At 35.7% G+C, this 26,497-nt stretch overlaps 1 protein-coding gene across 1 annotated transcript in view; it reads right to left on the bottom strand.

Annotated features, from left to right (window-relative positions):
• Positions 1 to 11,163: 11,163 nt before the first annotated feature.
• Positions 11,164 to 26,497, bottom strand: part of LOC149419979 (uncharacterized) — a 35,909-nt gene continuing 20,575 nt past the window's right edge. Inside the window, exons 5-11 of the mRNA XM_089637409.1 lie at positions 25,387 to 26,023; positions 23,935 to 25,029; positions 22,721 to 22,851; positions 19,256 to 19,453; positions 18,265 to 18,367; positions 13,860 to 14,138; positions 11,164 to 11,553 (exon numbers count right to left, since the gene is read on the bottom strand). Coding sequence (XP_089493535.1) covers positions 11,461 to 11,553; positions 13,860 to 14,138; positions 18,265 to 18,367; positions 19,256 to 19,453; positions 22,721 to 22,851; positions 23,935 to 25,029; positions 25,387 to 26,023 — 2,536 coding nt within the window. The 3' untranslated portion in view covers positions 11,164 to 11,460. The remainder of the gene's footprint in view (positions 11,554 to 13,859; positions 14,139 to 18,264; positions 18,368 to 19,255; positions 19,454 to 22,720; positions 22,852 to 23,934; positions 25,030 to 25,386; positions 26,024 to 26,497) is intronic.

Raw genomic sequence — 26,497 nt, 5'->3', positions numbered from 1 at the left:
CCACACATGACGCCGTAGCTCACTAAACTTCAAAACCAGTCCGACAAGTTTGTTTCGATAATAATATCATCACGTAAAGTAACCCGCCAAAGTGGTTGTGTTCGGGAGAGCGCGACCGTAGGGCGTCGCGGCTCGCGGCCTACTGGCGGAGCGTCGGGGGCGTCGGGGCGCCCTTCACCGCCCGTGTCTCCCCCATACCGCCTTGCGTCGGCGTCGCGACGTGTGATACGTGTGCTCCGCGCTATCTGCATGTGTCTGTGTCTGTGCAGTCCGCGCAACAGATTCGCAATCACGCCATTAACTTTCTAAACATTATTCATACATTATAATTCAGGGTAGGTTGTGGCAATCTCATATCTATATCATGTAAATACAAAATATGTCTTACTAGATGTGTTGTATTACACCAATTTCATGGTGGTGGAAACGTAATGTTGATTATTGTGAGTTAAAAGCAATATAAATTACACTTTACGAAATGCTTACCATACCAATTTTTACCAATTTTGCAAAACAAAGTTGTTTGTTGTTTTTTATGCTCAAAAGTTTTAGATTTTGATATGAAACATCTTTTGGCGAGCCTAGGGGAGGTTAAACCGACTCGTACCGACACGTGGCAATCGTGGCAAGACGACCTTGCACGGAACGACGCTTCATTCGACCGGTCTCTGTTCGGAGAAGGCTCATCGAAGAGTAAACTTTGCGGGATGATTTGATGTCTTGGGCCTCGATTCACGACGAAGTCATTCCACTCGAACAACGAGTGGTTCAACCCACTCGTTGTTCGAGTGGAGTAACTTTTGACGTTTGGCGTGTGTAATTATGTACTTCCACTTGCACAATTATTTACCTTTGGCGTATTTAATTATGTACCTTCGACTCAAGAATAAGAATTTTGACCAATGTATGTACTTTCGACGGCGATTGCGAGCAGCCTGGATTGGAGAATCGATACCCTGGACTCAAATATTTTTCTTCATTCCAAAGTAAAGTTTAGGTTATATCCACAGACATAATATTCATATGTCTATGGTTATATCAATATTTACACTAAAATATTCGACATTTTTTTTAGTAATCTATGTTTTTTTCTTTATGCAAAAATGATTGGTTTTCGAATCAAGTAATGATACAACTTAACCTCATTATTTAAATAAGTAATATCTATCATATTATTAATTATTTATAAATAACTACAATAATGTAATGTACACTCCTCTTCCAAACACAAGCTAACGCTTCTATGGAAGATTAGTATTCAAATCGCTTAGTATTATTAAGTATGTATGTAACTTATGTTATTTATGTTTGGCATAGTTGGCAAATAATTCTTCATTATTAACGATTTTTTTTCTTACCTTTTGTACTTGTTTTTTATAATTTATTATTTATACTTAACTTAACTTTATATTTAACCTTTACACTTTATACCGTATAATATGCTTTCAACTTTATGCTGTATACTTTATACTTTATACTCATAGACATATGAATATTAGTAGACCTGCCTTAAGTGATTAAAAGCGTATTATCCCCACTCCCCATACCGGTTCCATTGGAGCCGGCTGTGCTCGCGTATGTCCTCAAGTGAAATTTGAAAACGTGACGTCATCATTCTTGTGCGAACTATGGTCGAGGCATCATCGGTTCATTTTACGAAATAACACGGCAAAATGTTGACTTGTACTATGAAAACTTGTAAAAATAGATGTGAAAAAGAGAATAAACCCAATTGTCGTATTACATTCCATATATAAGCATTATTTTACTTTATTTTAAGCGTATTCACATCGTATAATATGAATCAGTTGTTACTATCACATCGAGAAACGTCTGGACGCGAAACACAAAGCTGGTTGGTTGCTGGGAAGTAAATTATGAACATTTATAAAAGTGTCTTAACTAAATACTCTAACGAAATATACGACTCAGAAAATAGAACCGATTTTTTTTGCCGAATTTGGACTTCGCAAATTTGTTCATAACGTGGCGAGTAATTTGCGCTCCCATGTAAAAATGTCTATTCATTCAAAAGCAGATTTTACTTTTAAGAAGTAAATGGTGATATTATAATGCGAGATGCCTATTTACTGTCAGATTGATTTATTGACGAATCACAGTCAGCTTCACTCCCTTCGTTCTTCAACAGTTGATTTTACCGCTCGCCATTATCTTCTCGTCTATTAATTCATATGTCTGTGCTTATACTACATATTTAACTTTATATTTATTTTTATGTTGATAGCACATGTTGTGCCGTTTGTTTTTAAATAAATAAATATGTAGAAATCCAATGTATATACGATTTTAAATTTAATTACTTCAATCTTTATTAAAAATAAATACATTTATGTTTTTTTTTCATTTTGTGATATATCGACTTTTATTCGACTCCGTATCTCATTCCAGTGCAGGGATGATATATTAAGTCTTCCTTAGGCGTTCAGGACTGTTTCTACCACTCAAACCACTCTCTAAATACTCTTGGTAATAATAAGACAAATTTTGAAATTTTCAGTGAAATTGGTGGAGTAGTTTTTGAGTCTATAGGGGACAAACAAATATTTTTACTGTGACTCAGTCTGTCTGTGCAGATAGAGAAACGATAGTGCGCGTTGCGTTTACGTCTAACAGATGGCACTGTTTTAAAAAACATGCTTCTACATGTCACAGGTAACAACTATATAATATAGGCATATAAAAACACTCGCGTATTGTCCAAATTTGAAAGCAACGATGAAGCTTGTAGAAAAATGTATCTGTATTTTCTTTGTAAAAGTGTATTCATATTCTTATAATATGCTATGTTATCTCTTATAATCGTTTTAGGCCAACATGAAAAAAATAGAAATTATTAATTATTTAGGTAGGCAAGAAAATTGCAATATATTAAACCAATGATGTGAAATGATATATTTCTTGTAGAGACTAGAAAGTGTTTTGCGTTTTGTGGCTACAAACTATAAAAAGCTTTAAACAAATAAAAAAATATTGATGAATCATGCCTGAACTTTTGAAGGACATCGGAATAATTATTGTAGTGCCAATTCCATCCACATTTGTCAAAACCTGAACTTGAAAGTTGGATAAGAAATAATTTTGAAGAGAGTAATTTTTTTTATAATTTAAGTTATCTGTTTCTAAATAACTAAAATACCACATGTCTTTCTGTAAATTAAAGATTAATTTCTGTAAATCAAAGAAATATACATGCATCTATGTTTTATGTGTGTGTGTGTGTGGGTGTGTGTGTGTGTGAGGGTTTGGGTGTGTTGTGTGTGTGTGTGTAAATTTGTAAATTGAAAAAAAAATAGAAACTTCTGTAAAAAAAAAACCAATCACATTGATCTCTATAGATACTTTTTACATGTTTAAAAAAATATATTTTAAACACCACTGTTTTATCCTTACACTATAATACCCACGCTCAGGCTTCGCCTTTGTGGGATTTTTTTGTTACTCTTTCATTCTATATTACTATGTGTGTACCTGAATTGTATATGTATCAAAAATTTTGTTAATAAAAAAAAATAATAAAATAAAATAACTTTCAGAAATATAAGATTTTGAACAAACGAACATTTTCGGGTTCTGTTCAAGTTCTGTTAATATATCACTATAGGCCAGTTACTTTACAGAACTGAAATAATAACAGAACTTGAAAATAACTTTCCCAGAACTGAAAATTAACTTCTAAATTTGAAGAATTTGGAGGCTATTTATGTAGATCTGGAGTAATTTCAAGCAACCTTTCAATTCTGAATTGTAATCTTACAAAAAGGCGATACTCAGATTATCTTTCAACCTGGAACGTGCGGCTGCCTATACGAGTATATAATTTCAACTGAGTAATTTGTGAAATAACATAAATCATCAAATAAAATTTACTTGCGCACACCAGAATTTGAACACGAGTCGAGAGCCTTAATCCCCGACCACGGAGGCCGTCGAAATAAAATATAGACTGATCCGAAAAAACTTTCCACGTCATTTATATTAAGTCAATAAACTTTTATTGTTAGACTCCTCACAAGCTAAAACTGGAAAGCGATCTAAAGAAAAATTCTGAAGAGGAATGCCTTTTTGTGTTCAAAAATTAAGTTATTTTACCCTGGAGTACGGCACTGGCACCGGTCGCCTCAGCTTTTCCGTGTCCTACTAATTACCTACAGAGATGTTAAATAGCGAATACCGCACATTAGTCCGAATCCCTCAATGCCTGTGGAACTACGGTATCCTCAACTGGAGTAAGCGACGAGAATGAAGAGAATGGATTTTGTTTTACATGGTACGAGTATCAGTTTTCTAAATCGGAGGGCAAACCAATAAAATGCTGTCGAATTTTATTTTTCGGGAAGTCAGTATTTAGACGGAAACCTTTGGCATTTTTTAAATCGATATGCTTTAGTGTTGTTTGAAATGGAAACCTTTAAAACATATCATCTTGACCCACTAATAGAAGAGTGGACAAATGCGTTGGATTCCCACCCTGGCGTCGCGTGTTCAATCCAGCTAACTCGTCCTAAAAAGTCCTCCATCATTGCACAAGCAACATTTTCCGTTTTTATAAATATGTTAAGTATTTTTTTCCAAACCTGTGTCCTCAATGGGTACACCTAGCCGGGGCCCCCTGCGACGTTTGGGCACTTTGGAAAAATATTTTTTTTCACAGCTTCCCCAAAGATATTATGCTTTAGGGAACATGTTTTAACGTTTTTTTAACAGTTTTGACGCTGTCCGTTAATGGCGCTTGTGGTACTATTTGTCTGTATTGAAGTTTTTTACGCTTTTGACGCTAGTTGTCCGTTAATGGCGCTTGTGGTGCTATTTGTTTGTATTGAAGTTTTTTTACGGTTTTGACGCTAGTTGTCAGTTAATGGCGCTTGTGGTGCTATTTGTCTGTTTTGAAGTTTTTTTACGGGTTTGGCACTAGTTAGTCATTTTTTAAACGTATTTATTTTATTTTAGCCATTTATAAATCAAAGTTTGCAAATGTCTAATTTGTTTTCAATTAAATACATACATTTTTACATTATTAAATTCATACATTTTTAGATTTATTAAATTTTCATTTTATTAATATGGCTCCTACAATCCAGCTTGAATGCATCAATTGGTGCAGATTTTATGGTTTATTATTTATACTATTTCATTGGCGCCAGACCAAATGGCTCCTTCGTATGTGTCCAGCTTAACCTAGGATATTCATTATAAGCAAAAAGTTTTTTTTAACAGAAACAGTTAGTAATTAACCAAAACATTGCGCAGATAATAGAAATATAAATAAATAATATAGTTCACATAGTTAGATACAACTTAATTGATAATTAGGCCTTAAATAATGTATATTATAGGGTTAAAATAGCCACTTTTCCTGGGAGGCAGTTGACTAACCTAATGAGTCTTCCCAGGGGCATCAGCATTGGTAAGTTATTTCTGAACCTGGGAAGAATCAGAAGCCGTGTTGGCAGCCTCACAAAATTAAATTATTCATTTGATTTCATTTCAGATGCTATTTGAGCTATGATTTCAGATATGTACTGTGTGTATAATGTGTTAAAGAAATGTATACAGCATACGCAGCAACGCAATACCCCTCCTAGAACTAAGGCTACATACATAATAAATATAGGGTGTACTCTGGCACCCATACATGAGATTCACTCTACAGTTGATTATACATTAGAAATTAAAACACGAGAATTGATAGAAAATGTATTTATGTTAGCAGAAATGCACCTTAGATGTTTTGCTTCAATTGACAAGAATTTGACCACTATTAAATAAAATCAAATTATCTGATCTCTCAATCTCTTATGTTGCATTTCCTCCTTCTTTAGCCAACGAACAGCATTACAGTTGTGTTTAAGGCGATGCCATACGTAGTAATGCAAAATCATGTGTTTTTGGTTTGAAAATTTGGTCGCCTAGAAATGTTTCAGATGCTTTAATTAAATACACGAGTAGAATACATCTTGACCTTTGAAATAATCGAATATTTTTTAGATAAGTCTTTTTATAAGCCCAGAAAAAAAATAATGTATAGTCCTATGAAAACTACTTAAAAGTTCAAAATCTCCTACTTACAAACCCATTTTCGGTTATGACTTTATTGTATAATGTGGAAAATTAAGTTATTTATAAAATAATCGGAAAAAATTAAATATTTATGCCTGAACATCCACAAAATAAAATAAAAGGCACTTTTTGGCCATGTTTTTTTCTTGCATAAATCAAAACAGGAGGATGGTGTTTAGCGGGAATTTAAACCTTATCGCCATCTACGTAAAGGTTGTTATTGATAGCGGCTCAATTTGAAATATTACACGACGTAGTGCATCGCCTTAAGTTTGTGTGTTTTAGTTTGTAGGATACCATTTTGCAAGCATAAATCCTCTTAGGGCCGATATTTGGGTAAAATAATTAGTGAAATGAATGCAGTTTTGGTGAAACTGTCAAGTGTCGGAAACCAAGAACTTATATTACCTTCAATAATTTTCTCTTCACCCTGGTTTCTCCACCTGGTAAATATGTATAAAATTTTAAACAACTAGAGACGGTGAAATCCTCATCATGGTTCACCATTATTCCGAAGGTTTTTAAATTTGATTTGGTACAATAATAAGGAACTGCATATATATTTACCTGTTGAAGACCAGAGCATAAAACAGAAAAATATTAGTGGAACCTTATGTTTTATTAGCCCAAGCGATGCTGATTTTGTTTTTGTACATTTTTTGAAGCATTAAGAATAAAATCGCATCGCAAATTATTCTAATAAGAATCTGATTAGAATGCTCGAATGTTCTCCAGAGACCCATCGGCATTCAACAGGTTAAATTGCAATAAATATTATTGCGTAAAAAATATACGATAGGCCAACAAATGCCGATTCTGAGTATATAGTTTAAACGATATGTAGAATTAATAAATTTATATTTTAAAATTGATAAAACATTATCCTTTCAAAATGCCCGGCTTGGTCGGTATCACTTCATCGGTTGTTTCTAGCGTCAAGCCGCGTGTCTTTGTGGGCTTTAAATTCTGGTATTGTTTGGAAAATTTGATGACCGGATGACCGGATTACTCAATGACAATTCAAAACACCATTAAAAAGTGATGAAAGAAAAACTAGGTTAACCCACCGATGGGCAATGTACTTTAACCCGTTGGATGGGCAATGTGGTCTGGCCAGGCCATATAAGTACGGGCTATCAAACTACTTCTAGATAAAGGCAGGGGTGCAAATAGTGCACCTGAATGTGTCAATATGTTGTATAAATGCTATATATAAATGTATAACGGGACAAACACCCTCTTTGTACAGTACCAAGGGGCCGTTCAAGTATTATGTAAGCACTATAGGGGGGCAGGGGGGTCTTTGCTTTGCTTATTTTTGATGACATGGGGGGGTGGGGGGGTCGAGATAGTGATTACGTCAGCACTACTCAGCAGTAGTAAATTTTTTTTTTACACATTGGCAACCCACACATTGTCTATGTTTGAAAACCGAATACATATTCGGGGATTCCCACAAATAATTAATACGTCTAGGTACTCGCTTAAAAAACAGAATACATTAACAGAAAAATGCATATAGGTACCAATTTTTACGTAAGCATGGGAGGGAGGGGGGGGGGTAAGAGCTTTGCTTACTTTTGGTGACAAGGGGGAAGAGGGGGTAAATAATTGTAATAAATCTGCTTACGTAATACTTAAACGGCCCCCAATGATGGCGAGTCCTATTTCCATCAGAACTCGAGTAACATAAAAAAGTTAATGAAGTCTACGGCCGGTATAGCGATACTTGTCAAATAAATCCAACACCACTCATGCCCCTTGATTCACTTCACAATCTGCATCTGAAAGTTTTCCGGTGTAAATTTGACGTCTGGGCAGGTAGTTGGTATCCGAATCGCAGACCCAACAAACCTAGTGGACCCCGCAATTCGTCGCTATTTCTAATGTCTTTCTCAGGCGTCTCCAACTTCTTCCACCATTAACTACTGTATATTACAATCTTACTATTAAAAAACTACATTACAGCCAATTTAATTCGAGTCCCTATCTCATTCCGGTGCAGAGATATTGAGTTAAGTATTCCCCGGGCGTTCCCGACTTCACAAATCACTCTCTAAACACTCATGGCACTAATAAGAACAAACTTTGAAATTTTCAGATATATTGGTCGACTACTTTTCGAGTGCAAACATGCGCTGGCTGAATTTTTATATATTACAGATTGGTATCGCTTGAAAAAAAATCAACGGAAAAAAAAAAATTTAAAAATTAAAATATCATGGAACTGAAAATGTTAATGTTTTATTATCAGAAATTTGTGAATCTAATAGATTTTCCGTTTTTGAATGTATACTAAACTGTTTTCAAAATCAGATGAAAGAAAACCCTTTGAAAAAAACTTTCTGGAGCCAGTGAGACTATGGCATCCCCATTTGGGGTATGTTGTGAGGCTGAAGGTAGTGGGGAGGGGAAGGAGATGAGGTAGAAGAAGGTGGGGGAGTACCTAGCTATTCATATATGGTCACCAAACATGGCTAAAGCCATTACAAGCAAGGTTTCAATCCTGAATGGTGGTCTGACACCAGGGCGATACCGAGAGTATCTTCCACTCTTTCTAACACTGCTTAAATCATATACCTCAGTGTAATACAAAAGGAAATAGAATGACTATATGATGAGTCTGTCTCAGTTTTATAATAATAATATTTGGCTAATTTATATAGTGCCGTTTTCGTGAGAAATCACCTCAAGGGCGCTGTACAAATATATTTCTTAAATTTAGTAGTAAGTTAACCTGTTAATACAAAAAACAAACCCATTTTTGAAAAAATAAAACTTTGAGAATAAAAGTTATTTTAACTATTAAAACTTACTATAAAAATAAAACTTTGAGAATAAAAGTTATTTTAACTATTAAAACTTACTATAAAAATAAAACTTTGAAAGTTATTCAACTATTAAAACTTACTATAAAAATAAAACTTTGAAAGTTATTTTAACTATTAAAAGTTACTATAAAAATAAAAATGGTGGTATTTAAGTAACAAGGTCATTGATAAAAATTTATAAAGAGAAAAAAAAATTAACTGGAGTTTCTTATTGCTGATGTAAAAAAATATAATAATATTTTTAAATATCTTATTGCTAATGTAAAAAATAAATCAATAATAATATGTTTAAATGGCAAGATACTTAACTCCTTCAACATTTCCTTAATTTTTGTGTGTATTTCTTGTTCGCGCAATATATAGGGGATTTAGGACACAGGCTTAATGGACAAGTGTAATGTCAATACAAAATCCTGCAAATGTCCTACCTACCCTTTTACCCATCCCAAAATGTCACCATAATAAAATGATTGTTGCGACACACGTAAAATCGGACAAGTGGCATGAGTTGCTCATCAGAGTTCGTAGTGATAATTAATATCAGACAGGGCGATTATATATTTGTGAAGTGAAATCATCCAAAACTCCTGGCGACGTGTGGTAATCATCAACGGGTGAGTCCATCTTTCCTGAATTCCAATCTGGGCTTACCTTGTGCTCCAGAAGCCCAGATTTATACCTTTTTGACTATTGCACTGTCCATCGGGTTTGTCGGATGCATAAATCGTCCCATAACCTAGCATTCGGTGTAGTTTGGGACTGGTCCTTTGAGCGTGTGGCATAGGGCTTTGCTCTGCACCACCTTTAAAAATATGTATAGTGGAGTCGCAGCTTCGCGACACCATTTCTCTTAAAATATAAGTTGTAATATATTTATATAACAGTTCTGCCCAGTAGATTTAACCCGAGCAGGTAAAAATTGTATTCTAAAAAGGATGTGGCAAAAATCCCTAGATCAAGAGAGAAACAGGGCCAGGAGAGAAAGGTAGTTTCTGATCACATCTAGGGTGATTTTGTTAGAAATGAAGATTTCATATTCATATTAAACAATTCCGAGTAGCAGTCCCTGCAGTTGATTGTTGGAGGGCTTAATTAAAAAGAAACACAGTACTGACTTTCGAGTAGCCGTCCCTGCAGTTGATTGTTGAAGGGTTTAATTAAAAAGAAACACAGTATGTACTGATTTTGAATAGTCATCCCTGCAGTTGATTGTTGAAGGGCTTAATTAAAAAGAAACACAGTATTGATTTTGAGTAGCCGTCCCTGCAGTTGATTGTTGGAGGGCTTAATTAAAAAGAAACACAGTACTGACTTTCGAGTAGCCGTCCCTGCAGTTGATTGTTGAAGGGTTTAATTAAAAAGAAACACAGTATGTACTGATTTTGAATAGTCATCCCTGCAGTTGATTGTTGAAGGGCTTAATTAAAAAGAAACACAGTATTGATTTTGAGTAGCCGTCCCTGCAGTTGATTGTTGGAGGGCTTAATTAAAAAGAAACACAGTACTGACTTTCGAGTAGCCGTCCCTGCAGTTGATTGTTGAAGGGTTTAATTAAAAAGAAACACAGTACTGATTTTGAATAGTCATCCCTGCAGTTGATTGTTGGAGGGCTTAATTAAAAAGAAACACAGTACTGACTTTCGAGTAGCCGTCCCTGCAGTTGATTGTTGAAGGGCTTAATTAAAAAGAAACACAGTATTGATTTTGAGTAGCCGTCCCTGCAGTTGATTGTTGGAGGGCTTAATTAAAAAGAAACACAGTACTGACTTTCGAGTAGCCGTCCCTGCAGTTGATTGTTGAAGGGTTTAATTAAAAAGAAACACAGTACTGATTTTGAATAGTCATCCCTGCAGTTGATTGTTGGAGGGCTTAATTAAAAAGAAACACAGTACTGACTTTCGAGTAGCCGTCCCTGCAGTTGATTGTTGAAGGGTTTAATTAAAAAGAAACACAGTACTGATTTTGAATAGTCATCCCTGCAGTTGATTGTTGAAGGGCTTAATTAAAAAGAAACACAGTATTGATTTTGAGTAGCCGTCCCTGCAGTTGATTGTTGAAGGGTTCAATTAAAAAGAAACACAGTACTGATTTTGAATAGTCATCCCTGCAGTTGATTGTTGAAGGGCTTAATTAAAAAGAAACACAGTATTGATTTTGAGTAGCCGTCCCTGCAGTTGATTGTTGAAGGGTTCAATTAAAAAGAAACACAGTACTGATTTTGTATACAAAAAAATCTTATATTAAAAACCTATAAGTTAAGATATACATAATGGATATTATGAACATTTTTTTGTCAAATAACTCATATCATTGCTTAATCGGTCAAGTTATTTATGTAAATAAAATACACATATTTTGGAAAACCTCAAACATATGACATGTAAAAAAAAGTTTAAATAATAAAATATGATTTGTATTGCACTTCATTTAAATTGCAAGAATATAAATAAATGCTTATTTGATTTTGTAATTATTGTTATATAATATTGTAGTGTTATCACTAATACTACATAGTTAAAGCAATAAATAATGTATTGATTGATGAACCCATCTAGTTGTCGAGGCTCTCTTGCACCTTTTTCCATTTCTCCACCAAACTTGAAACTGAACGATTTTTAAGGCCGATACTGGATGATATTTTAGTCTGGAAAAAAAGAAACAATTAGAATGAGATTCATACAAAGATGTGTTATTTTAGCATTCTTCTTTGTATGGTTGGAACTGCTGAGATGCATAAACCAATCGATGCAATCCAGTGTCGCATTGTGCAGAAGCAATGTTCCCCTGAGCAATTGATAGAGTGGACACTCTTCAGAAATGTGCTCCGAGTTTAAACTTGTCCACACAACGCAGAGTTCAAGTCCCCATTTGTGTTTCTTGTTAACCCTTTCAGCCCAAGTGTTAATTCAAATTAACATGAACTTTGTGAATTTTTTTACCGTAACGGTAGCGATTTAGAAAAGCTATGTTTTTGTTGGTTCCATGATAACTCAACACAGTGACTATTCAACACACCTTTAAAAAGTCATATAAAGTCATTAAAAACGAAGAAAAAAATTTTTATACCTAACCTAACCTACTTAACCCAATTAATAAAGTTTTTGTTTCATCACTTTCCATGAATTTATATAACATTTTAAAAATGTGATGAATTATCATTTTGATGATTTATCCGGTCACCGTTTTTGTTTTCTTATAGCTTGTAATCTTTTCTGTGGTGTCTATTTTTTCCGTTCGGTTGAAATCCTTATTCCCGCTACAACAACAATAAATATTTTGACATCTGCTGATTGTGAGTTTCATCGAATTTCTGCTTTCATTGATTACTTAATTTAAGGTGAGATATCAATATTTTCTACTCGAATTACAAATATTTAAATGCATTAAGATGTGTTCTATAATAATAACATCAGTTCAAATCACTGTTCACAGTCATTTTCCAAAATATTGAAATGAATTTCAATGTTCATTCAAAAATTAACACTGGTAGTGACGGACATGTTTTCAACTAGTATGGCGAATTTTTAAAGATTTAATATCCTAGATTATTTCTTTATTTAAGAATGAATTTTTTTTTTTTTTTATAGTGAATACCTCACAAGAGTCCCAACTGCTCCCGTCTGGAGCCAGTGAGACTATGGCATCCCCAATTGGGGGATGTTGTGAGGCTGAAGGTAAGTGGGGAAGGGAAAGAGGAAGGTGGGGAAGTACCTGGCTATTCAGATCTAGTCACTAAACACGGCTAAAGCCATTTGGAGCAACGTTTCAATTCTGAATGGTGGTCTTACACCAGGGCGATACTGGTAGTATCTTCCACTCTGGAACGTGCCGCAAATATACTATATATTATTTTAATTAATTAATTGTGAAATAACACAAATTAATCAAATAAAATTTATTTGCGCACGCCGGGTTCGAACCCGCGACCTTCGGAATGGCAGTCCAATGCGTTACCACTGGATTATGCCTAAAATGTTATTTGTTTGTACCTTAGAGATTATCACTACATTGTAAATGTGCATTTTTGACATGAAACAGGTATTTGTATTACTTTTGTGTTATGTTTATTTTACCTTACTATTTAAAAAATACCCTCTGACATCCAATGTTAATCCAAATTAACATAGAAAAATTTATTAAAAAAAAAATAATTTAAATACAAAAATTTTCAAATAATTTTCTGAGGTATGTATTATCAAGCATTACATATTTTATATATGTGGAAACAATAATGCAGGTGTGAAAGGGTTAATATTTCACAACCCGTAGGTAGGAATAAATATTTTTACTTTTTCTCCATATTAAAATAAACACCAAAATTAAATAATAGATTTCCAATAATGTACATGTATTCCTAATTGTGTCCTCTGCGTGCGAACTGCATTTAAATTTCTCTAATAAACAGTGTTAATCTCAAGTGACCTCCCAGGTAAGTATGGTCCTGTGTATTAACTGCCTGTACTGAAGAGATAATAATATAAGTACATTCTAACGCAGCATCACATTCACAATTCATCCACATTTTTTTATTTTATCTTTTTTTCCAGATCTCGGGGATTTATTTATATTGTACACATAGTTTTGTATTATTGATTGATGAACCGGTGGAAGCACTCTGTTACCCATCAGTTGTTAAAATGGTTCGTCTAGTTTATAGTTAATAATAAGATAGAGTATTTTAGAAATATGTACATTATATATTATTTGTAGAGCGTGAAAATGCGCTATACAAATCATGCAAATATTATTATTATTATCAACTAAACTTTAATTTTAAGGTTGAAGTGTTTCATCAAATTGTGTTGAGCTGACAAGCATAACAATTGGACAATTGTGTTTTCAGCTGACCTCAATTTGTTCAAAAGCTGAAAGGCACCTAGAATGGACCCCCTTTTAAATGTAAAAATTAACCATATTCGAATTTATGTGAATAACCCCAATATGAGTCACCTTTGATTTCTTCTTCTTCCCTTTATCCATCTCGACAGGCGCAGGCATCTGGACAGGTGGGGGTTTTACAACGGGGGGTGGTGCGGGGAGCGACGGGGGAGAGATGCGTGGAACAGGGGGAGCAGTGGGGGCAGGGGGGGGAGCGGGGGCTGCCTCGGGAACAGGGTCCAGGTCGGCCAGGTCGGAGTAGAAGCTGTCCAGAGCGGCGCAGAGAGCGTCATCCTTGGGGGGCGGCGGCGGCAGAGGGGGGTCTGGCGGAGGGAAGGGGCCCGCCACACTCTGCAATAAATATTATTATTAGAATTAGAATCTTCATTAAAAAGTTGTTGATTATAGATGAAGTAAAGATCTCTTCTTAAGTTTACTAAAGAATAGCGAACAAAACTTTGTGATAAAGACAAGTCACGGTTGCCATAGTTCCACTGGCTCCACGGTTGGGACTCTTGTCAATCACTTAAAAAAAAGGCACTGAAGCAATGATGATGGACACTGTAACGCCGTTTGAAACGTTGGCTAAAGAAGGAATAAGGGCAACACGGCATTATACTACAAAAATTTATCACGAGAACACGTGGAATTTATTTTTAGGATTAAATGATATTTTACTGCATTGCTGGCCGATTTTGTGTTCTTCCGTGCATTAAAACGTAATTATAAAAATTATTGTTTGTTTCACATTAACACACTTTAATCGGGAAGGGTATTTCTACCCGTTCGGTCGATTGATGCTTAACGTCAGGAAGGGTATTTCTACCTTCTGCGCCAGCCTCATTTCAATGGCAGAAAAGAAGAAATTATCCGATGTTTTTATATGAATATTATATACCAATCTCTTTGTACAGGTCCCAACTATATATCCCTACATTATTATCAAATTGCAATGCAAGTCTTTTTTTTGTATTTATCTTGGAGTCTTTTGTGTACATCGATATTTCAACTAAAATGTCCTATATTATTGAACACCTGAAACTTGCGTTTGAAGATCAACGAAATAAGTCATTTAGATAACATATTCTGTTATTGTAATAATTTAATTCCTGGAACGAGGGTTTTTATGACCCTGAAACCCGAAACAAATCTCTCTATCTCTGTTCCGCAGCCACTCAACTCCTAGGTGCGAGCGAGCGGAAAGTGTCGGGCGCATCAGGTATCGGCAAACAGTTAGGCGGACCATAATAAACATTTACAAGTGCATGCCCGTTTTTAAAAAGCAAATTGTCCTACGGTTGTGTTCCGAGGAGATAATATTTATATTTGCCTTTTCAAACCTCAAAATGGATTCTGAAAATTACGAAAGTGATGAAGAAATCGTCGCAGATAATTTATCTGCCTGTTCTAGTAATTATATGCCTGAATTCGATAGTGAAAGTGAAGAATCTAGTGGAAGCGAAGAAATTCGAAAGGTCTGGCGAGTTATATGTGTCAATTTCGTGACGTCCCTCTTCATAGGGGGAAATGTTTCACTAAGTATCACACTGTATCCAAATATTAGATGAACAATTTTGAGACGTGAACTGTAACTGATTATATAAAGGTGGTTAGAAACTTAAACCTAATAGTGTATGGTGAAAAACCATAAACAAAATTACGTGAGGAATACGAGAAGCATTCTAAGGTAAGTGATTATTTTAAATTTCATTTGAAAAAATAACCAATATTATTACCACGTTCTGATGGTTTTGGTCCACCGTACCGTGCGAGGGGCAATTGCACACGTGGTATTTGAATGTAACAATATTTGGGTAATAATGTGTTACTCTGACGATACTAGAGATGTGGCAATTGTTTTTGTTTTTGTAATGATTTGAGCTTGGTGAAAATATAATAATTTGTAATTTTATAAAATTGAAACCTAGTTTATACTTAAAAAATTTAACCCTAATGACCCAACAATGACTTTGTTTTCGATTTATTAAGTTGCATTAGAAATAATACTTGGTTTCCGGCTAGAAATTTTATAGCTTGGGTATCCTGAGTTAGTACATATGTAGAAAATTTTATTAAAATATTTCCATTATTTTCGAAGATATAGCGATTTAAAACAAATTAAAGAAATTCGCGCGGGACCTTTATTTTGGCCCATTGTCAGCGGTCCGCCGGCGAAAAAAATAACCCGATCAAAGTGTGTTAAGACGACTTATTTATTTATTTATTTATTCATTTTTTGGGAAATCAACAGTTTATATTTTTACAGATTGTACATAAGTGAAATAGCCAAAATAAAACCAATTACGGATTTCCTCCTTGTGACTTTACGTAAGACAGCATTAGAAGAAATAATTAAATTTATGAGAAATGTGAAGTTATAATTATATAAAATAAAAGAATTGTATAAAATAATAGAACAAAATAATACAACAAAAATAAAAATAAAGGGGAAAAAAAAAAAAAAAACTAAAATTTATATAAAATAAAGGATTATCGATACATTGGTAACCATAAGAATACAAACAATATTGTGCATATAAATCATATCATAACCATAACTATAAGAAGACAATGTTGTGCATATAAATCATACCATAACAGGATTATAAATATATAAATACTAGAAACATAAACATCAGAAACATCAATTCAAGAAACATCAGTGAAATACTCTTTTAAGGTCATTTTATATTTAGTAAATTCGCAATTGAAGATGTCGATATTGAAAGTTAGTTGATGGAAATATTGTATATTTTTAGTTTTTCTAGATCATTATAATTATTTATGCAATGGTGATTTGTGTTTTCATTAAGTCTTACATAAATTTTACAATTTTTGATCCAACAGAATTTGAATTTATTAATTTTGGTAAACTCTCTGACCTTTTTGTAGAGTACTTTGTTTTTATGAGTTAAATGTTCATTTATATAGATCCGTTGTTTTCCATTAAAGTTAATATCCTCTGCTGTTAGGCCCCTTCTTGTCCGGATTGCTGCTATGATTTCGTCTTTCTGATTCCTGCCCTTTAGTTTTACTATAATATTCCGCGGTCTTCCTTCAATCTTCTCCTCGGGGGTGACTCGGGTGGCGTATTCAATGTCATCGCTTACTATATTTATTATATTTATATGATTTGTTACATTAGAGCTTATTAACGTAACTTATAGTTATAAGTTGTTACATTAGCATTCAAGCCAAGTAATATGCTATGGGTGAGTACACAAGCTGAGCTTGTACTCCAATCTCCAGGGTGTGGATTATATATAGTCAATTTCCCCAAATGAAACAAGTCTCTTGGTATGAGTGTTTATTGTACAGGTAATACCGGTTATCAAACAGTTCTACAAAGGTACATGGCTGTTTAAGGCCTAACGTGATACTTAGGCAATCTATTGACTCTAAGGGCTCTGATTGGCAAAGGTATAATAATAGCTCACGTGTAGATTACGGCGGATGCGGTGAGACGGTCGGCAGGGGCCATAGGCAGGGGCCTAGGCAGGGTGCAGGACGGAAGCCGAAGGACTGCCACCGGGGCACGCCACGCTGGACGACAAAGGACGCCAGAGCGGCGGCTGGAGGCGCAGAGACGATGGAGCAGGGCGGGGGCACTGGTTGGAGGGCCAAGGGGCTCCCCACAAACAGGCTGGAGCGGCAGACGCCCAGGGCTGAGGCAGGGGTCTACAAGTTCACTGGTCTCAGCCTGGGGTGAACGGTAGGTAGGGCGGCCGACATCCACAGAGGTAGGCGGCACGCTGCAAGGGCGGACACGGCGAGGAAGAGCTGGAGCACGGGTCGGTTCGCCAAGGGGGTCTTCACGACCCGGCTGTGGTGGGCCGCGGTGTCTGGGCCGTAGACTGCATGGGGCGGATCCGACGTGGACCGAGACATGACCCAGTTATATAATGTAACGGGCTGGTGGCCATCGGCAGATGGAGACAGGACACAGCTCTATAACAAGTGGGCTGTGGTTTCGGGGGTCCTTTTGAAGCTGAGAACTTGTACTCGAGCAGCGGCCCGCGAGATGAAACAACACTCCCGAACCATATTTACGGCGTCACTTATTTGGCGGTAATGTTAACTTTGAACTCTACATCGTGTGGGGCTCAGCGAGGTCGGCGGTCAACTGACGCGTTGTTTGCTTGCTGCCCGTACTTGACCTCCGTTGGTCGCTCGCGGGGGGGGGGCTTGTCCCACTCTTTGGCGCGTGCCCCATGCCCTTATAAGGACACGAAGTACATGATTGGCTGTTAACCCGCGTGATCGTGACAAGCAGAGATATCGCGGATGTACTTGTATGTATTGGTGTTCTAACACGCCATCAGTGCGTGGTTCGTTTCCTGCAATCGTGTGGACATACATAACTTTGCAGTTAGCTCTAGCAAGCTTTGTGCAAACATAACACTTTATATGATTCTATTTATAGTTTCAATGTTTATGATGTCTCTATATTGTTGATGTTAATTTTTTTTTCGCTTACCTGAGATCTGACTTTCTGTAGGTCTTGGCTGGTGATGGGTGGAGGGGGTGGACAGGGCGGGGGGGGCGAACAGGTGCCCGGGGGGAGGGGCTCCAGGGGGATTCTGGAAGAATACAATTCAGTTAGTAAGTTTAATCTGGAAATAACTGCCAATCAATCAAACCACCAGTGTGTCACACTAATTGTGATTGAGGCCCTCAGAACCATAAGATTGTGTGTATTGATGCATATGTAGGGATAAATTTCCGATAGAAATATCCTTTCCAAAGGTGACCGAGTAATAGCTTTTGTCTAGCTTACACCTACTTATTGCTAGTAGCGAGGAAGGGACAGTAAGTATACACTTTGATCAAATTTAAATATTCAAAAACCTGTGAAAAATCACAGGGTATAAATGGAGGATTTGTGAAGCTGAAAGTATTTAAAAAAATATTTGCCTCAGGATCATTGCCTTTTAAAAACAAACATTGTTAATTTTAGAGACAATCAGATGGTAAACTTAAAATATTAAATTTATCCAAAATTGAAAAAAAAAGAAAGACACATTCCAAAGATAGAATTATTAATTAATTAAACTAAATTAAATAATTTCGGTACATACTCCATCGCTTGTCTGTATTGGTCTTACAATCAGTTCCAATATTGAAATAAATTAAAAGTAAATCCGAGTTCATTGAACCGGAGTTACAGACATAAAGACACAACCGAAATTGGTATTTTTAATTCTAAAAATATTAGTATTTTATTTTTATTACATAAAAAATTAAATATTCTTCTTTGAAGTTGAATAACAAGTTCGAAACATGCTGTATGCAAGCGATGCATCTGTGTGAGTATTTTGTTTGACTCAACATTTGATACCGATAATAATTCTATAATTATTATTTAATGAGCAGGCTGCACTCTGCTGATTGCTAATAATATCTGATTTCACAATAGGTTTAACAGTAGTGAAACTAAGCATTATGAACAATTGATTGAAACATCTCACTTGATGGTGGGCACATCGACATCGGCGGCAGGCGGTGGTGGCGGTGGGGGGGGCGGTGGGGGCTCATCGGGCGGCGGGGGGGGTGGAGGCGGAGTGGTGCAGATGTCCATGTCCTCCAGGCCCTCGGCCATACTGCCCGGATAGTGCCACTGCTGCAGGCCCGTCTCGCTGTGCTCGTACACGTAGCAACCCGACTCGCTACACACACACAAGGACAACGGTCATCAATCAGCGGAGTGAACGGGACACGCTTTAAGGGGAGTTATGTGCATCACTTCAAAGAACCAGATATACGTTTTAAAAGGGAAATTAAATAAAATAGAAATGATTTTCCGGAGTATAGTAATTTTAGTGCTACTGGAAAATCAATAACGAAAATTTCAGAACTTGTATTGGTATTATACGTATAGATGTAGCCATACAATGATTACATGCGCAGGATATCTCAGTGACCATGGGAACATAAGTTTTGTTTTGCAACCTGTACATGTCAAAGGTTTATTAAACGGTGGATCCAATAAAAATAAGAAACAAAAAGTTAACTAAAGTTTGACAGAATGTTTATGGTCTGTTTTGGGATGAACCGAAACCTCTAGATACTACGTTTGGTGACTTAACAGGGTTGCCCGAGATCATGAGGTGAGGTTTGCGTCTGCCCATCTTCTGCGTGGCGGGCCGGATTGGGAGAGGCCGGTTCAGGAAGACCCTTTGAGCTCTCCAGCCAGACTCTCTCGACCCAGTTGCCTTTCACCGCATTGGGAGGGATGGATTTCACCCGTCACTCATACACTGACACCCAGATTCCTACCCACCCTTTATACCTTTTCCTTCCCAGAACTTCCCTATTATTCTTTTTAAAAATATACCGCACCGGGCATCCCCAAAGATGACATAGGCCCTGACGGAAATAATTTTCTTCAAGACCTTCTGTGTGGTCAATGTAAAAAAAGTTATATATTTTAGAAAGTACTATGGTGGATACTAAAAACGATAAATAAACAGTGATAAAATGCTCTAAATAGTTGATAAGAGAAAATGGGCTCTTCTCTTCTTAGCCCTTAAAAGGGATCATATTTCTGAGAAAAATCCTAGTTTCAAAAGCTGTTTTTTTTTTTTTAATTCTGGCACTCGATAAGTGATGCACATAGAAAATTATAAAAATTAAAAAACCAACAATAAATACTTAACAGTATGAAGTTTCACTCCCAACATATACCGATACACCTTTATCATGAACATTTGCCACTTTGAAAGTCTTCAAACAAAACTCATTGAAAATTGCTCAATACTTGTGATAAAAGTGACAAAGTTTTTGAGAGTGCACCAATATGTATGGGGAAATAGTGAATATATCTGAAATAAGCTGTAAATGAAATATTTACTAGGACTCCGATCCATTTGCGAAACTTTAAATATGTTCCAAACATGCAGATGATTTTGTTTCGATGAACTTCGAGGGTAAATCATCCTTTTAAATGTTGAAAAAAATTAACATTATGAGGACGTAATGCTCCATTACAGTCCAGAAAAGTTGAACTGCTCACGTTAGCGACAATCAGTAACACCTGGGATGGTCGCAAAGGACTACGTATTGCTGGACATCCCTTCTTGACCTGAAGACAAAGAACAAAGCATAAAATCTAAGTATTATATTAAAAAAACACTAACAGTTCGTAACAATATACTTAGCAACTTACCAAAAAGGGAAATACCATCCTTACCGCTGTCCGTTTGCCGTCTCCACATCGTCTCGTTCCCTTTCTCCTCGTGTCTTGACAACTTCCAACCATTCAAGGAATTCCAACTTTTTAATATTCTGACGTAATTGCAGTAATTTTATTTAAGGATGAGTGATCTTAGATAAAGATTGATTTAAAACCTTATTTTAGCTAAATTAGTTATCATTTTTCAAATATCCAAAGATCATTACAATCTCATATATACAGTTTTGTGTAGTGTAGTTTCCGGAATCAGTATTTTATCTATAACACCAAATCTTACCACCGATTTTTAAAATTATAATTTATTAATGTTTTCTAATTGTATCTTCAAAATGATTTCAGTGTAAATTGAAAAATTTAAACGCTTTTCAAAATCAGCAAGCAGGAATGTATCCAAATCAAATACATAGGCAGGAAAGGCTTACATTCAAAAGCAATTAAAACATAATTGGAAAATATCCATTAACAAAGCATCTCAGTTTATAGAAGTTTATTTTGAAAATATCACAGAATTAATATCACAGTAGTTGTTTGGCCACAACCTTTAGCCAAGTATGGACTTGGCTAAAGTTATGTGGAACATAAAGTATCTAGTGGAGTTAAAATACATAATAATTACAATTAATCAGTCAATGGGTTAAAATAATTGTGTTAAAAATAACTTCACTCACTAACTAAAAGCTAATTCCGTGATTAAACAATGTTAGTGAGTATTCTTCTTTCTAATAGTTCTGTATTTTAGTCACAAACCAAAAAAGAAATTCCCAATATAAAATAAACAAAATGTTATATAATAGTTTGTACTTTGAGGAAAATAAAGCCTCAAACGGATTGAAAATATTTAAGGAAAATAACACTGTTAAAACTGTTCCCCAAATATAAATTTCTATCGATTCTTCCCATTAAATATGTAATGGGACTTGCATAATGAAAGTTTAACATTAAAAATAAATAACTAGACTTCTTAATTGAGGACTTGACATTATGAACAAAAATGTATACTTACATAATTTATTATTATACTGCTTTCACGAGAACTCGGTTTAATAGTGAAATAAGTGGACTAGCTAAATGAGAACATGACCTCACGTGAAATAAACAGACTAGCTAAATGAGAATTTGACCTCATAGATAAATAAATAGGCCAACTAAATGACATTTGACCTCATGGTAAAGAATAGCTGCAATGGAAAAATAAATAGACTAGTTAAATAAAAACTTGACCTCATGGAAAAACAAATATGTAGTGAGTGAAAAAAATTACTGCACGGTGAAATTATCACGGTGGCTTTATAGATAAATAAACAAACTAACTAAATGAAAATTGATCTAGAGAATAAATAAGTAGACTGGTTAAACGAGAGCTTGACTCCATTGATACATAAATAAATGATTATTTGACTCCACAATGAAATAAGTAGCTGCTAAATGAGAGCTTGACTCCATAGATAAACAAATGAGAAGTTGACTCTGTAGAGAAATAATAAGACTGCTAAATGAGAACTTGACTCCGTAGATAAATAAATGAGAAGTGGACTCCACAGAGAAATAAGTACACTACTGAATAAGAGCTTGACTCGGTGGATATAAATAAGTGAGAAGTTGACTCCGCAGATAAATAAGTAGACTGCTAAATGAGGGCTTGACTCATAGACAAATAGATGAGAAGTTAACTCCACCGAGAAATAGTATCTAGACGTTTAGCAGGGTGAGATAAGTATGTATCCGGGGAATGCGTGTGTACCTGCTGAATCGGCAAGTCCATTGAGCAGGCGCAGCGTTCTGTTCCAGCGTGGTTAGTTCACTCCCCGCCGTATCCAACTGCTCCTTCAAGTAAGCGTCGAAATTGTCTACCTTAGCTACTGCCCACAGAGTCTGGAATAAACATATCAAAACATATTTTTAAATTGTCCAAAGAAACAAAGTTAGCAGTCCACAATGGAGTACTGATACAAACAAATAAAACTGGCAGATGGAGGATGAAAGTACATAGATGAAGTGCTGTAAAATTGAGATCCCTGAGACATATTGTGTAAAGCCGTGTATGAACGTGTTAATGTGGAGATCCGGAAAGAATGCAAGGCTAATGTAAGCGTAAGGTATAAGATTAAGAAAGGAGGTAATAAACCTAATATGGTTTGGGTATGTAGAGTGAATCAAATACTTGAACCCCGGACAATGTCATTAAAGCAGCCCAAACTTAAATTTCTTTATGAGTGAACATTATGTATGTACACTTTAACCTCTCAGACAAAGACTTTTATTTACTATGTGTTCCTTTGAGAACTGTCGAAACGTGATAATTTTTGTGTTATTTACGAGTTTTGCTAAAAGCTTCATAACTCACGTTTTGGGAAACGTAGCCTCATTCTAAAAAATGTTTTGGAAATATTATGAAATCCACTATCGCATTGTGTTGTTATACGTAAATATTTGCGTTTCTAAATATACATTTTATGAAAACGTCAAAAATATGTAAAAATCGCTTACCATTATTTCAAAGCCGTGAAAAATGTACTTTTTTCTGAGTATCATAAAGAAATAACACTTTATATATTGAAGAAATATAATTAAAAACTATTAGTCAACTCAAAATATTAACCGTCCAAACTAAAATATTTTTAATAAATTATTTAGAAACGCAATAAATTATGAACGAACAAGATGACAGATTCAAACGGCTTAGATAATGCACCTCTACGTTCCATAGATATTCTTGAATACAGACGCGTAGCGTTATTCATTATCGATACTCTGTTTTATAAATCATGGCAATCCGTATACTAGTGATGGAAATAAATCAATTTTTGTAAAATCTCACGCGTTTACGTGAAAAGACGTTCTAATGTCTTGACCGCTATTATCATATTTACGTCTTTTGACGTTCTAATGTTCTGAGTGGTTAATGACCATTATAATAATGTAACACAAGTAAAAGCAAATTAAGGTATATCTTACCTGCAGCTCAATGTAGAGTTTTTGCAGAGGCGGTACAGGTGGTAAGCTCTGAGTCAAGAAATTAAGTTTAGCCTCAATTAAGGTTTTCTTTGCCTCTAGCTCACTCATTACCACTTCTTTCTCAACTTCAATCTCCTTCACAGGGGGAACCATCGTCTCACCTCTATGGAACATGATGTTTCCCTTCTTGAAATTGGAATAAGTATTCTTTTTGATAGACGGGACGTTAAAATCTCTTTCATTCAAGTCTGGTTGGAAGCCCAAACCCATTCTTTCGCCGCATGTTTCAAAGTTCTGTGCGTACTTTGTTGTGTAGCTTAAATCCTGTTTTAGGGGCGGGCATGAAGGGCCAGCAGAATTAACATCTTCATTATTTGGTGCTAGTTTTTTAGCTGGTAACACATCTAATGCTATTCTTCTTTTCCTCTTGAATGCAGAATTCTCAATGCCTCCCTCCGCCGGTTCGTACTTATTGAAAACTTTAATTTCTGGTACTGGTTCGATTGGCGTTAATTTCTTTTCAATATTTACATTTGAATTTATCAATTCCTGTGCAGTCGATTCTTCTTCTATCAGTACATGTTTGTCATTATTTTCTTCACACTTTACATAGTCCTGCATAGTCGATATAGCAGGAACATCTTCAATGTTTTGAACACTTGGAAACAGAGGTTTGAAAGGCAAAACATCTGGTTTTGGTTCAGACGTCTCGTCTGCAGATTTGTTAGAGGGATACTCCATAGTTTCTGAAGCAGAGTTATCAGAAGAGATTGTGGGTTGGTCAATGGGTTGTTCTTTTTCTATTTGAGCTATCAGGTCATCCACATCCATATCTAGAGCCGTGTGATTCTTAGCCGGAGGAGGGGAGCCCGGGGGCGTATGGGGAGCCTTGACAGGGCTCCGGCCCCCAGACCCAGATTGCGAACCACTTTTGGGAGATCCCACCAGATATTTTATTTCATCAGGAACGAGCTCACCCAGTTTTTTCAACAGCTCAGATTTGGCTTCAATCAACTCTTCCAAATTATCAGCCTCAAGGTCATCATCATTTTGAATATGTCCAGCTTCTAAGTATTTTTCTTCTGCTACTTCCGCCTGAAATAATTAACAGAGCATAATTATGAAGAAAAAAAATCTAACTAATAATTATATATTAATTATTATTTTCTATCAGAACCTGGTGAATCTCACAATAAACTACATACTTAAAGTAGATCAGGAGACTCTAACCAGTGAATCATCATTTCATTAATTCGAAAACATCATTTTCAAATGCCTCAGATTGAAAACTTAGCCATCATTAGAACAAAGATGATGGTATTATCCAGTCGATCTTTGTCACTTAAGGGGAATTCTTTCATCACTGACATTTTTTAAATACAGACTTCATTTACTACTCAATAATATAACTGATTGTAAATTGTGGAAGGTGTAATATTATTTGGTATCTACCTGTAAAATCTGGGCATCATTGTTAACATCAGGAACAGATTCAGTTTTAATATCAGCAACATCAATTTCGTCATTCGCTATTACAGATTCCAAAATTTCTCCATTGACCTCCAATTTCTTGAAGTCTGTTTGAATAACATCAGTCTGAATCATTTCAATTCCAACATCCTCGCTAAAATCAATATCACTCTTTATTAAAACTGCCGGAAGCACTTTTTCTGATTTTTCAAACTGAACAACAGATTCATCATTTACATCAACAATTGGTACATCCGATTCAACAGATTTTGAAACTTCAAAGTCTTCTTGTAACTTTGGACCAATATTTTGAGGCACATGATTGTCAGGCAATTCCGGAGAGCAATTCTTTTGCATTTTGGGCTCAAGCGCTTTAAAATTTTCAGGTCCATGAGTTTTTGGTAAATCTGGACCGAATGCTTTGGGTAGGTCTGGTCCAAACGACTTTGGTTTTTTCGGAAGTGACGATTTAGATTTTTCTGCAGTTTGGTTGTAAGGTTTGGCCTTCTCTTTTGGCTTAGCGTTCGGGGGATAAACACGTACAATAGAGTTACGTTTAGATTCTTCATCATCAGAACCTGAATCTGAATTGTAGTATGAAGTTATCAGTGTGATCCTCCTATGAACAGAAAATGAATCAATTAATCAGTGAAACCTTTTTAAATCTTATTTTGTGTGAAAATAACCAGAATTTTACGTGGCGGTCGAGATCGGGGTAGGAGATGAAGAAATAATGGAGGAAGGTTGGGTGAACACAGCCAGAGGAATTTTAATATTATTATTAACTCCACACATGACATCTTTGGGGATACAGTATGGAGGATCTTTTTGAGGAGAGGAAAGAGTGAAATGTTGTACGAGGGAGGAAACACAGGAAGAGGGAGAGAGACCGAAAAATCTTTCCACAGCCGAGCCGCCGAAGTCAAGAATGATTTGTAGAAATGAAACATATCTCATGTGAAAAAATTTAACAGTTTACAAATGTTAGGCACGGGTTTGGCGTGTTTCCTGACTATGCTGTGCTGAAGGGATCAATGTCACTAGTTCCTCCGAGTATCGTCCATTGAAATACCGGTAGAACAAGGACAGCATT

The sequence above is a fragment of the Hesperophylax consimilis genome, chromosome 11 (assembly GCF_061612785.1).
Source record: "Hesperophylax consimilis isolate HC1 chromosome 11, BYU_Hcon_1.0, whole genome shotgun sequence".
Taxonomy (NCBI): domain Eukaryota; kingdom Metazoa; phylum Arthropoda; class Insecta; order Trichoptera; family Limnephilidae; genus Hesperophylax; species Hesperophylax consimilis.
This window is presented reverse-complemented; position numbering and strand designations above follow the sequence as displayed.